Raw genomic sequence first — 14126 nt, forward strand, 5'->3', positions numbered from 1 at the left:
GCTGAGGGGCACGGTTACGTAATTCAAATAATTACTATATAGGGCAGATCGATTAACTATTAAAATTCTGTTTTTGTTCATACTATGTATATGCTTTCTTTGACATTCTTTTAAAATTCGGCTGCAGTGAGAGGCAGAAATCATGAGACACAGAGTCATGCATTAAGAGTCACCTGGCTGGAGTTGTACTATTAATCATACAGTGATGTCATGCACCTCAACCATTGGCCAGCTAAGAGATACAATTTTGTGATACTTTGCCTGTTTATTTTACCTACATTGCACTGTGGCACTCGATGACTTCACATTGCGTATACTAAAAGTACTAATGTTAAAGCAGACATTTTTAACACCTGGCAAAATATTCATTTTCCATTTTCTTGTACCTTTATAAACATGTTATAATGAAGCTGACTAAAAAAATACAGTATATATATATATATATATATATATATATATATATATATATATTTATATATATATATATATATATATATATATTGGTTTATATGCATGGTATACTTTGAAAAACGAATATAGTTTGTAGCATATGCAATAACTATGCACTTAATTCTTCATACTTTAAATATTTCATAGCAGCTAAGAATTTTTCAGTCCTTGACCTTCCTCGACATTTCCTGCGACATTAAGGGTTGTGACCCTCTTTTTAGTGCCACTGGACTTATTTTTATTATTTACTTTGTGATGCAGTAGTAGTGCTACTGCACACTTTTTAGGTTAAATGTCCTGCTGCGTTGTGGACGGAGGTGTGGCTGTGACATTAGAGAGCTAAAGAGATTAGAAAGGCATGACAGGCACATGGTGTGGAAGGGTGGAGAAATGGCTTAGTATGGCGTTGTCAACAAAACGTCAGCTGAGGGGGACTGGCTCGTAGTCCTGACACTGGAGAAGCTCCCCTCTGTAGAATCAAAGCAAATAGAAATACTTAAATACATCCCACTTTTCTTTTTTAGTGCTAATCATAATGCTTTTCTCTAACTTTACCATTTCAGCAGAAGACTGGTGGAGACTCAGAGCTAACAGAGTAATTAATGTTTTGATAAGATTAAAATCAGCTGTGCACTCTGAATGTCTATAGTTCACATTAATTGCAGACTATTTTATAACTGTCCATGACCTCTGACCTCTCAATAAAAATAAAAGCTCCTTAAAATAGTTCCTGCTTCTGTTTTATTATGGGTATGAGGGACTTAATAGGAGCTTGCACTGTCTTTTGTCTGATGTGAGTACAAATACTGGTTCTGATTGCTTTAGTTCTGTGGTATCTTGTTGGCTGGTCCGTGGGCTGGTCTCAGTCCTCTCCCCAAAAGAGGCTATGGAGATTCTGACGTTAGACGCTAGCACTCCTTATAAGCACCTGTCCATTCATGTCACGCCATGCTCCCAATAGGAAAAGCGTGTGATTGTTTTCCGAATGAGACAGTGTGCGTAGATAGTAAAGTGGTACTATATATCCTGCATATACAGTTCTTTTCTTCATTTCACTGCAAGCAAGACAGCCGAGGTTTGTTGTTTTTCTTCCAACATAATATGGAGGTAAGGGATCATTTTTCCTAATGTACATTTGAAATAGTATGTTTGATCAGTTTAATAGTCAGGTATAAGTTTGGAGTTCAGAGTAGATTTTTTTTAGCATTTTTGTTGTATATTAACAAGAAACAAAGACATTTATTGACAGCTGTGTGTATTTAAAATCTGATTTTTTCCCATGTGCTCAAAGTAGTTCTAGAAATTTAGAAAACCTCATAAAGAAATGTCTTACGATTTTAACAGCTTATATATTTAAGAGAAAGGCAGTCTGCTTTTATATTCTTCGTGTGTGCACATTTTCTTTAATTTGGCAGAAATGGGGACATAAAGCTCTAGAATACATGTCCTTACTAAGTTTTAACATCTGTTGGATAGTGCATTTTAGGACAAAATCTTTAAGCCTTAAAATATGCTTTAGATAGTGAAATGTTTAGGAAGCACGCAGAGCTTTTTCAGATTTGTTTTGATCACTTTAATTATTCCTTCTGTTCAAAGTAACCTAACCTTGCCACTGTTCAGTGATGGGTGATACAATCCAAATCCAATCGATACAAAAATGTAACCCCGCTTATCTGAAGGCAATAAGGCGCTTTGGCAGTGTGAGCAAAATTATCAGGTGTATTTACTCTTTGCAGTGACAAACTGCAAGTGATAAACTGACAAAATTTGGTAATTAAGGAAGTGTATTATTGAGATTCGCCGCCCTAGTTCATCAAACATGGACAGTGGAATCATCTCATTAGCTTCAATGCACTGATTTTGATTAATTTGATTTTGTCACCTGATTAATGCTGTGTCAAGTGTCTTTATGAACGTGTTCGTACTAGCACTTGATTATAATAAGCAAGAATCTATTTTTACTTACTGCTCTGTACTCTCCAGGTGGCACCTTGTGCCCAGGAAGTTGGTAGACATGCGGCATTACTGTTGGCTTATCTGAACTTGCAGAGAAAACAAGGCCACTTTTGTGACCTTGTGCTCAGACCGGGACAGAATGCAGGTCAACTTTACCCCGCACACAGGTGAGAAAAATAAGCTAATAACAAACAAACACACCAACATATACATATCATCAAACTGCCCAATGATATCATGATTATACTAACAGTGTATGTCTTACACGATGTTCAGGATTTCAGACCTCACCACAAAACTGCTCTTTGTTCCCCCAGATGTGTGCTGGCAGCCTCTAGTCCAGTGTTGGCATCTGTCTTGTCCTCTGCTGGTGCTCTGGTGGAGCTGCAGGCCAAATGTCTCTCTGACTCTGTATTAACACCTCTTTTGGACTATATTTACACAGGGGATTTGCCCTACAGTTACGGCCAGCAACAGTATTATAGTCTGCTCACAGCTGCCTGCTACCTGCAGATGGATGAACTGCAAAAGGCTCTGAGGGCTCAACAGCAGACTGAGGTTTGCACTGCAAATGGCGCAGAGGCTTCTGCTGAAGCTGAAAAGAATTCTTATAGGACAACTGTGAATACCTCCCCTCATATGCCATCAACATCCAGCATTTTTACCTTTAGAAAACCTGACAAAACAAACATCTCCAGTGAACAAAGTATGACAACTTCACCAGACAGCGATATTCAGTATCAGGATTCAGACAATGTGGATCCGTTTAGTGAAAGTCAGATGCTCTCAGCTGCTATGGATTGCAGCACTGATGAAGTAGAAATAGATACAGGTAGAAATAGCAGAGACCACTGCAGTGGAAGGGATGCAAGGACTTTAAGCTATCCAAGTGCACCCTGTGGTATACTTGAAAGAATTGAAAGGAGCACAAATGCAGGACATGCCAGACAAGCAACTTATCTAACGCCACAGCATTTGACTCTGAATGTCCCTAGCATTGCTGAAGTGTATCACACGTCTAAAGTGGACAAAGAGGCGGAAAAGGATCGGCTTAATCCAGCTGGCATCTGGCAAAGGTACACAGGTGACACTCTGGTGAGGACAGCTGAAAATAGGAGGAGCTCATCTTCATCCCCACATTCATATTGTGCGGCAGTACCTGTCATCTGTCACAGCAGCAGAGCAGCTATCCCCCAGCTAGCAGATGTGTCTCCTGTGTCTCCCTGCCATTCAGCCCTCCAGACTTCAAGCAACTCCAGCAGGTCTCCAGTCTCACGTTCAGCGAGCATAGAAAATGACAGCATTATTGAAGGTATTCCATCTAAATGCAAACGTCAATATCAAGCACAGAGCCAGGAATACGGCCACAATAAAAAACACACTATTACACAAAATCTGAATAACAAGGATAATTTAGATCAATGTGCTTTACAAGATTTATATTACAAATCCAGTAGAGGTAGATCTCATTTTGACAGCAGCGATTCAGATCATTTTACAATGCAGGGCAATGAATGTGTTGACAGAGGATCATCTCACTTTACCAACAATAATGATCAGCATGCTTATTGTGATTCCTTTCAGAAAAATACACACAATCTTAGAGAAGATTCAGTGCTGCAGAGTAAGGACTGGAGTCAAGAATTGAAGCATAAAATTGATCTCAGGTTTGATGATTTCTCAACCAAAAAAAAGCAGCTGGATTTCTTTGAATCCTACAATGTCAGCAAATTGGCAACAGCAACAGCAGAACCAGGAGGTCTGAGAGCTGAAGTTCCACTTATTGCTCATCCTGTGGAGGACTTAAACACAGAACATCTAGGTCCAGAGGAAGAGGTGAAAGAGGAACACAGTTACTCTAATAGAGTTCCAGCTGAAAGTGATATACAGGACAGCCACTGCAACTATGAACCAAAGAAAGGGTACTCAAACATATACAGAGCTGACAAAAGTGCAAACAATGCTCCTTCTAACCATGATTCAAACTACAGTCCTACAGCGGTGGACACCAAAGAATACCATGCTGATAGCTTCCCGAAAGCTCTGCAAACTGAAAAGACCTCAGGCACTGACATCACAGAATCACATTCGATTTTTACAATGCCTGCGGACAGAAACATGTCTGACACCAGTGTTGACAGTGCTGTGAGACACTCTTATCATGGACATCTTCGTTATCATTGCCTACAGCATGATGATATGCAAGAGGATGTGCACTTATTGCAGGGTGGTTCTGATCACAAACGCTCCCACTCAAACCACTTTGATGATTCTGATGGTTCAAGTGAGGAGGAAGACTTTGGTGCCTTTGAGAGTCCCCTAAAGCAGCACTACAGCTCAACAGAGACTGCAGACCAGTTTCTTCTTCTGGATATTAGCACAAGACCTGCAGAACTATTAGTATCCTGCAAACACCGATCTGGCATAGAAGAGAAAGGGGATATGTTTGAAACTGGAATCTGGGCATATGATGGAGCAGAGAGGTACGAAAAAACATCTGTAGCATCTGTTGAAATGAAAACAGTTACGGCTAGGGCTAAATTTGGAACTGGGAGACTTGATATGGGTGGCACACACTGGGCTGCAAAGACAAATGCTGAGGAAAGAAAGCCTGTTGTTCAAAGTAGTCCAGCTGTTGAGACTATTCAAAATTCTTGCATTGTGTTTGAAGTTTCCAACCTTAAAGAAGGTGAGAACCAAACCATTACCTCGACACACTGTTCACCTCCTGGAGTGTCAGACTCCATGCAACCCTCTGTGTCTTTTTGCATGGCATCTGGCCTTTCAACCAGCATGCCAACCAATAGATCAGCTCATCTGTCATCTCCTGTTCACCACCCATTCCAATGCTCTCTATGCGACCGTTCCTTTAGCCAGCGAGGTTCTCTAAATAGACATGTGCGGAGCCACCTTGGTGTAAGGCCCTTCCCCTGCCCCCGCTGCCCTATGACTTTTTCACGCCAATACCGTGTCACCGAGCACATGCGTGTTCATCAGCGATGTACCCCTGGGAATGATTTTCAAAAGCCTCCTGCTTCATCAACTTGAGACTTTGAGGAAAAGCTAGGAAACTGAAATGCATTTTTCATTATAATATAATGTGTGTTAGGATGACAGTTTCCTTTAGTGTCTTGCAAATATATGTAAGACAGGGAATTTTTTTACATGTTCGATTTTTAAAATCAGAACTTGCAGATGAAAGTTAGTGACTTTAATGCAATTAATATAGGCTATTCTAAATAAGCAAAAACAGTAGGAGGGCAAGAAAGTAAAGAAAAATAAATGTTGTGGATCTTAATCATTTTAATATGCAGCAGTAGGTAATCCTGTTGATTCACAGCTAGAGCATCCTGGATTCAAACCAGGGCAGGGCCCTCCTGTTTGGAGTCTGTGCATTTCATCCGACCTCTGGGATATCTGGTTTCTGTCACCAGCAAAAACAAGTGTTCTTGCGCCCTTGACAAAGGTAATAAAACTGGTGGGAGTTGTTTCCCATAATGTGTTCAGTATAGAGAATTTGTTTTCCTACAGCCATTAAATAAAATAATCTATTAACTGAACATAGTGCAAAGGCAACATATCAAATGCATAAACAGAGAATGAATCAAATGAAATGCTTTTTTGAATTTGATGCCAGCAACACATTAAGAACAGAGTGCGAGACAAGGCCATGTTGGCAGTGATGCATCATCTCTGATATCAGAAACCCTGTATAAGTATTTGGCAACTGAGGTAACTAAATGCTGAAGTTTTAAAGGCAATATGTTTCCCATTCTTACCTTAGTGGAAGATTTTAGCCTTTAAAGACTAATTAATTGTTGCAATGTTATTTTGACATTCACTTGTTGAAATGAGCCTTTCCTTAAAAAGGTTTTCCTTTGGATGAAAGGACTTATTCCAAAACCTGTATACTAATCCACTAATATACCTCTATACCATGCAGTACTTTGAAATGTGCATTGATAACAAACCACATGGCCCCACTTCTCTTTACTGCAGATTTTGTTTTTCATATATACATGTGTGCATGTGAGGATGTTCATTTTTAATCTTTGCATTTTTTTTTTCCGCTAACATTTGTGAATGCAACAACAAATCTTGTGATTAAATATTCCTGAGCCTATGCAGTTATTTCCAGTACAGAACAAATTTGGTTTTAAATACAGTTCTGCTTAGCTGCCATGTCACCATTGGCCTTTGTGAATATCTCTGCATACACAGATTTCTCCAGATTTTCTGTATCTTTCAGTGATATTATGTAGCTGTGTCTTAAATTGGAAATATTGTTCTTAAATTGTCTCTTACAGAGTTGTGAATTCCTCCATTCCTCTGAAAGATGTGTCCTCTTTTTTCTGTTCCTTTTATAACCAGTCATGTTGTTTAGTCATTGTCTTCCTCCATGTCACCCTATCCTAGCATTCTCCTGTTAGCCCTAAATTTACATATCCTTCATTCTTCACCATTTTTTTTTAATTGCCCCATTATAACATTTGCTTACATCAAATTCAAAAGTATACAATTTTTAACAGTTGATATATTCCCTTTTTACTATTTTAAGCTAAACATATGGTATGACTGATTTGCAAATCAGTACGAAACCCAGAAGCAACCTGGAAAACAAGGTGGCATTTCCCTGCAAACTAAGTGTAGAACAAATGAATATTTTATGTTTATATATTTGGTATTTCACAATAACAATGTGAAAATAATGGCCAAATCTACAGAAAATACCATTCTGCAGCTTCCCTCTACTTTATCTGTTCGGCTTGCAGTTTACCGTACTGGCAGCTATTGCGTTCGCATATCAGTGTAAAACACTCTAAAAGATTGCGGTATACTACTGGCACCAAACAACAGACAGATACCAGCTCATGCACAAAGTAGATCATTTAGTATCTAAATGATAGAGTTTATTAGAGACCAAACCGAGTAAAACTCAATAATGACTTCACATTCACCAGGTAGCCAGAACCATGACATTTCCTCTCTGTGTGTGATTTAATTTAAAGATATTACCATGTCAACTAACTGGCTGGTACATTATATTCCAAAGTTGCTTTCACGGCCTTTCACTTCCACAGGTACCAGAGCTGTCTAGTCTAATGCAGAGAGGGAGACACACATATTCTATGCTCTTATTAACTTTACATGTTTAGCCATTAAGTAGTGTAGTAGATCTTTGCCATAATATTGACTTCATTCCATTTAGTGTTGTGATTCTGAATGTCTCTATATGTAATAGTTATATGTCTCACATAGTGTTCCCTGTAAGAGAGGACAGCTTGTTGGGTGTCACAGTGTTTGTGCCAATGGTGTGAAACACGAGTCAAGGGCAGCTATGAGGTTCTGTGCATGTTCTGTCTGGTCTATTCCAAAAAGGATCATATTATTTGGTATCTTACACCTGGTATGAACTATTGGTACCTTTGATATGTAAATACATATATAAATAAAAGGGCAATGCAATTTATGAGAGGTGCTTTAAGTTCCTAAGATTGTGTTTTCATGTTCTGAAGTTCCCGCCTATTTTAATTTTTTTTTTAAAGTTGGGTTATTAACTTGTGATGCTAAAAAAAACCCTTGTAGGACATTTACTTGTGTACTTATGATTAATAAGGACTGTTAATATTGTTTTGTTATACTAATGTAATAGTTTGGGCTCTATGGCTTTTGAAACATTAGCTGTGAGATGAGCAGTCTCCAGATAAAATCAACCAGCTGATCTAAGAACACTGGAACAGTCAAACTGCAAAGTGAGACAAAGACAAACATTTCTGATAAAAAAGATGTAATTAATTTTGAGATCATTTAACTTTAATATTATAAGAATGTAACATTGTACTTTAACTGCATTAAAAGGTTTCATGAAAAATGTTACGATACCTTAAAAATATTTGTGTGTGTGTCTTTCTTGCATCTCCTTTCTGTTTCTTTACTAACATACAAACACACATATATCAGCACACATTACAAACAAATACAATTAGTAGGGAAATATGAAAAAAGGTGCAACACATGCAATAATGCAATTAATTAATTGTATTAATTTTATAAGGAACCATCAGAATAGTTGCTAAAACTCAGTTGAGGAGGTGCCCCAACAGAATTAAATGGCAATATCTAATTAATTAAGGTAAATTGGACCAGTAAATACATTTGTACATAAATTTGGTTTATTAAGGATAATATTAGCATGTGACATGGAATATGAACCATACTTGTATGAAACAGATTATTAATTTGTTCCTTATTGATTTATCAAGTTTATGTTAGGTTATACACCATGCAATTTCAAAACGATGCATTGAATCTGCCGCTTCAGCAAACTAAAACTAAAGGGTTTGTTTATACAGTATATATATATTTCTTCTCTTAATTTTTCACACTTCAGACAGTCCTCTTGTGTTTGCTATTCAACTGACGAATCAGGCGATGCAGCAGTCATCACTACAATGGCCTAAAGGAGGAGAAAAAATTAGCGTAACTTGACCTTTTGCAACTTTTTAAAACAAATATTGGGTAATAAGTTCCTTGTAGGACATTCCCAACACTAAGCAATGACTGCAGTGTGCCCTCTTACCTGGCTTTTTGTGGATCGCAGGGCAATGCCAGCCAGAGCTGACATTACAATGAAAATAACCGCTACAACAAAAGTGTAGAACACCAAAACTGCTTCCAAAGCCAATCCCATGAGCTAAAAAAAAAAAAAGGTTGACATTAAAGAAATGAAATACACTGTTACATAGCATTTAACGCTATATTATATTTAATTTAATACATTTAAGAATTTAATTAGTTAAATTTAAAGCTCCAGTCAAAATACATCATGCTGTCCAAAAGATAGGTAAATAACAATAACAATAACAGAGACATAAAACCTGAGAAATATGATAAAACAATTACCTGGTGATTTTCCATTGGTTCAGTAAATGAAAAGGTTCCATTATCATAGATGTAATCTAGGTGGTAGGAATATGCTTCTATGTCAGGCAGGATGTGTATTAAAGTCCAGCATGCGACCAGTATGGAGACAATGCTCAGAGATAACGAAATGGTTACCTGCAGACACCAACAGACAAAGATGGGGGTGATACACAGTCATTTAAAACAAATAAATTCCACTGGAGTCTATGCAGTTCTGTGAAAAACTGAGTACACATGAGAACCACTTTTAGCAGCAATAACTTCAACTAAAATGTGATAAAGAAATCACAACCTCAAGGGTTAGGGTTCTGAGCAACTTCTTAAGAAAAAATCCCATTATATTGAGGTTGGTAAGCATTTGTTTATGCACAGCTCTCTTAAGGTCCAGCCACAGAATTTCAGCTGGACTCAGCTGGACCATTTCAGCACCTCAAGTATTTTTATTCCCAGTTTCTTTCTTGTAGATTTGCTGGTGTCCAAGGTTTTGCTGTGAAAAGGCTTTCTAATGGAAACCCTTCCAAACAAACTATTCTCCTTCAGTCTTTTTCCAGTTGTACTGTCATAAAAGTTAACATTTAACATGCTAACAAAGACCTGTAGTATAGTTTGTTTGTCGCATGATCTGACTTTGGGGTGAATTATGTCCACATAGTGAAGATTGTTGTTAACATACAGTGGGGCAAAAAAGTATTTAGTCAGCCACCGATTGTGCAAGTTCCCCCACTTAAAATGATGACAGAGGTCAGTAATTTGCACCAGAGGTACACTTCAACTGTGAGAGACAGAATGTGAAAAAAAAAATCCATGAATTCACATGGTAGGATTTGTAAAGAATTTATTCGTAAATTAGGGTGGAAAATAAGTATTTGGTCACCTCAAACAAGGAAAATCTCTGGCTCTCACAGACCTGTAACGTCTTCTGTAAGAAGCTTTTCTGTCCCCCACTCGTTACCTGTATGAATGGCACCTGTTTGAACTCATCATCTGTATAAAAGACACCTGTCCACAGCCTCAAACAGTCAGACTCCAAACTCCGCCATGGCCAAGACCAAAGAGCTTTCGAAGGACACCAGGAAAAGTATTGTAGACCTGCACCAGACTGGGAAGAGTGAATCTACAATAGGCAAGCAGCTTGGTGTGAAAAAATCAACTGTGGGAGCAATCATCAGAAAATGGAAGACATACAAGACCACTGATAATCTCCCTCGATCTGGGGCTCCACGCAAGATCTCATCCCGTGGGGTCAAAATGATCATGAGAACGGTGAGCAAAGATCCCAGAACCACACGGGGGGACCTGGTGAATGACCTGCAGAGAGCTGGGACCAAAGTAACAAAGGTCACCATCAGTAACACACTACAACGGCAGGGAATCAAATCCCGCAGTGCCAGACGTGTTCCGCTGCTGAAGCCAGTGCATGTCCAGGCCCGTCTGAAGTTTGCCAGAGAGCACATGGATGATACAGCAGAGGATTGGGAGAATGTCATGTGGTCAGATGAAACCAAAGTAGAACTTTTTGGTATAAACTCAACTCGTCGTGTTTGGAGGAAGAAGAATATTGAGTTGCATCCCAAGAACACCATACCTACTGTGAAGCATGGGGGTGGAAACATCATGCTATGGGGCTGTTTTTCTGCCAAGGGGACAGGACGACTGATCCGTGTTAAGGACAGAATGAATGGGGCCATGTATCGTGAGATTTTGAGCCAAAACCTCCTTCCATCAGTGAGAACTTTGAAGATGAAACGAGGCTGGGTCTTCCAACATGACAATGATCCAAAACACACCGCCCGGGCAACAAAGGAGTGGCTCCATAAGAAGCATTTGAAAGTCCTGGAGTGGCCTAGCCAGTCTCCAGACCTCAACCCCATAGAAAATCTGTGGCGGGAGTTGAAAGTCCGTGTTGCTCGGCGACAGCCCCAAAACATCACTGCTCTCGAGAAGATCTGCATGGAGGAATGGGCCAAAATACCAGCTACTGTGTGTGCAAACCTGGTAAAGACCTATAGTAAACGTTTGACCTCTGTTATTGCCAACAAAGGTTATGTTACAAAGTATTGAGTTGTATTTTTGTTATTGACCAAATACTTATTTTCCACCCTGATTTACAAATAAATTCTTTACAAATCCTACCATGTGGATTCATGGATTTTTTTTTCACATTCTGTCTCTCACAGTTGAAGTGTACCTCTGGTGCAAATTACTGACCTCTGTCATCATTTTAAGTGGGGGAACTTGCACAATCGGTGGCTGACTAAATACTTTTTTGCCCCACTGTACATCTGAATGCTCCAGACCAGCAAACTGCCAAAAACATCTACTTTTACAGAGATGCTCTATTAATCAAGTGCATTTGCAGCACTACATACCCTGTTTATTTCTATGGAAGCAGTAAAGGTGTGATTTATCTTCACAGGTGTTAAGATATTAACAATGTTCAAATATAAGTCAAACTATAAATTAAACTATAAATCACTGACGATAATGCAATATTAAATTCTAAGGCATCCATAAACACTTTTATTTGAAGAAACCTCTTGTTCAATTTCTAGTTCTAGTATAATTTTGCTATAATATAACATTCATCATATTTCAGTAGAACTTACTGTTTTCTTGGTGGTGTTATGTTGTGCCAAAATGTATGTAATTCCACATATGATTAACTATGAGAAGACAGAGAGAAAGACAGATTTATTACATATCCCATGTGTTGGATGTTTGTAAGGTGACAGGAAAGCAAACACTGACACTAAAATAAAGTGCAATATAAATTCTGATTATTTAATACTTCTTAAGTTAATGTTAAGTTAATGTTAAGTTAAAAAATATTGAGTCACGTCAAACTTCCCAAGGCACTCTTTATTATTCCCTTGTTGAACTACCAACCAGTGTCCCCAGCAGGAAGCCTGGTGGGATGACTGTCCATACATACATCATCTGGGAGTCTGCCGTGATCGCAACGGATATGATAAAGAAGGATGCACCCAAGATCAGCACAATTGTCTAGGAGAAAACATAAACAACGTTTAGCATGATTTTGTTAGCTATGTTTTATTTTCTGTGGCAATATAAGCCTCAAGTTCTTCTCAAATGTGGAAAGATACTGAAATGAAACAAAACAACAAACATTCATGTGCATTTGTGTATGTGTCAGTGTCTTACACCAATAATTTTGGGTTGTCCCTTTAAGAAGCGGTGTAAAGGTTTTGTGCCCCCCACTGAGGTGTCTTGAGGATTTCCATTATTCCCACCTGGATCACTCACAGAGAGGAGCTCAGCAGACATCTAACCCATTAACACACAATGGTTCACAATCATTATTCTCAATCAATTCTTAACAAATGCATGTATCAAATGTCAGATTTATCATCTGAAAAACTCTGGCAGCATGTGTGTAGCTAATGGGATTTCTTCTTATGACAGCAAAATATTTTTTCACTTTTAATCATAATTATACACTACAGCATTAATTTTTAGTTGTATCTTAGGAGATAAAAGCTCCCGGAGTCCATTTAAGCTTGTTGAGAAGCCCAAAAGCCTGATGCTACAGATGCTGCTGAAATAGCATGGAGTCTGCAACAGATTAGCTACTAGCAACTGACCAACAATAGTCCAATAGACTGGCTGCCTGGTGCTTCAGCTTGTTGTCTGTAAGTAAACTGAGCAACTGTAGACAGTAAGCACATTCACAACATAAGCAGAAGTACTGTACTATAAAATATCTATTAAAAAAAGGAAAATCTGCTGTTCCACCAATCCACCGACACTCAAAAGCGTGTCTGCTTTAAGCTACAACTGTACTTCATTTTGAAGTGACTGACTACAAAATAAAGTTGTTTTTTTTACCAAGCAAAAAGAAAGCTAGTAAACAAGAGAAAAAACAGACCGTAGGCAGCTGTGCAGTCAGAGCTGTAGTTCAGTGTGGAAGCTCCTCATATCAGGTTCATATCTGGAGCAGCTTATGGGTAATCTCTGGACGATCACATCATTTTGAACTCTGAGATTTTTGGGAGTGTTTTTCTCTTTTTCTCCCCATTCCTCCAAAGTGTTTACTCATTTCTGTGTAGCTGAAGGGTTTTACTTTTTACTGTGAATTACTGTGAACTATTCATTACAGTGTTTACTTACTAGTCAGTTTTATGTACTGAACAATCAGGTGGACATTATGATCATTGTTATTTTTTTCCATTTTAAGTACATTAATATTCAAATGTGTAAATAGGTGCACATGCATGAGAACAGACATACATCTTCCAACAAAAATCTTTTTCAACTAATTATAAACACTTTCACTCTGTGGAATGTGCTGAATCGAAATGATCGACTCCTTAAAATCGAGTGAAACTTTTCATCACTCCAGCCAAAGCAGCAGAGGGGAGGGATGAACTGTTTTTGTGTGGGGGCTAAAATGGGGCAGGGCTAAAATGAAGAAGTGGACTGTGGCAAAATATCCTGAGAGCAGAAAACACAGAAAGAGCTGATTTCCTGTTTAGCTATATGCTGTTTGGTGTCGTGCTAGATGGAAAAAAAAAAATCAAATTGAACAGCAGAAGTTTGGGAAAGACAAAGTTTTAAAGTGATAAACTGGTAAGGAAGAAACGATTGGCTGGATTGAATTTTAAAATATAAAACAGATGCGGTTTAATAACAAAACTACAAAGATTAAACACTTCCCGTCTGTGGTAGAATAACTTTTATTTTACTGCAGCACACTCATGAGCTCTGCCTCTCAAAATTAGTATATTATAATATAGAACCAAAAACAGTTCAATAAAAGAAAAAGTACAAATTTAAAG

General features: G+C 38.3%; 2 protein-coding genes across 2 annotated transcripts; one reads left to right on the plus strand and one right to left on the minus strand.

Annotated features, from left to right (window-relative positions):
* The first annotated feature begins 3461 nt into the window (after positions 1–3461).
* On the plus strand, positions 3462–7187 carry LOC309707059 (uncharacterized protein). Its single transcript, XM_082534150.1, has 2 exons — positions 3462–3718; positions 3991–7187. The coding sequence occupies exons 1-2, from the start codon at positions 3701–3703 to the stop codon at positions 5452–5454; spliced, it is 1482 nt and encodes a 493-aa protein (XP_082390276.1). The 5' UTR covers positions 3462–3700; the 3' UTR covers positions 5455–7187.
* Positions 7188–8243: 1056 nt separating this feature from the next.
* LOC309707064 (uncharacterized protein) lies at positions 8244–13282 on the minus strand. The gene is made up of 7 exons (XM_082534162.1): positions 13217–13282; positions 12493–12615; positions 12217–12333; positions 11937–11993; positions 9310–9465; positions 8987–9100; positions 8244–8863 (listed from the first exon to the last, which is right to left on the minus strand). Exons 2-7 carry the CDS (start codon positions 12613–12615, stop codon positions 8816–8818), a joined length of 615 nt encoding a protein of 204 aa, XP_082390288.1. The 5' UTR covers positions 13217–13282; the 3' UTR covers positions 8244–8815.
* Positions 13283–14126: the final 844 nt, after the last annotated feature.

Source organism: Aulonocara stuartgranti (genome assembly GCF_965226115.1).
Source record: "Aulonocara stuartgranti genome assembly, chromosome: 1".
NCBI lineage: Eukaryota > Metazoa > Chordata > Actinopteri > Cichliformes > Cichlidae > Aulonocara > Aulonocara stuartgranti.

Bases quoted from the DNA above. Each gene is read 5' to 3' on its own strand.
- LOC309707064 (XM_082534162.1), bottom strand. From the start codon at position 12,615: ATGTCTGCTGAGCTCCTCTCTGTGAGTGATCCAGGTGGGAATAATGGA. The intron at 11,994-12,216 runs GTTGGTAGTTCA...GTCTTCTCATAG, and splicing joins GCTTCCTGCTGGGGACACTG to TTAATCATATGTGGAATTAC. The intron at 8,864-8,986 runs GTAAGAGGGCAC...CTCCTCCTTTAG, and splicing joins TGCGATCCACAAAAAGCCAG to GCCATTGTAGTGATGACTGC.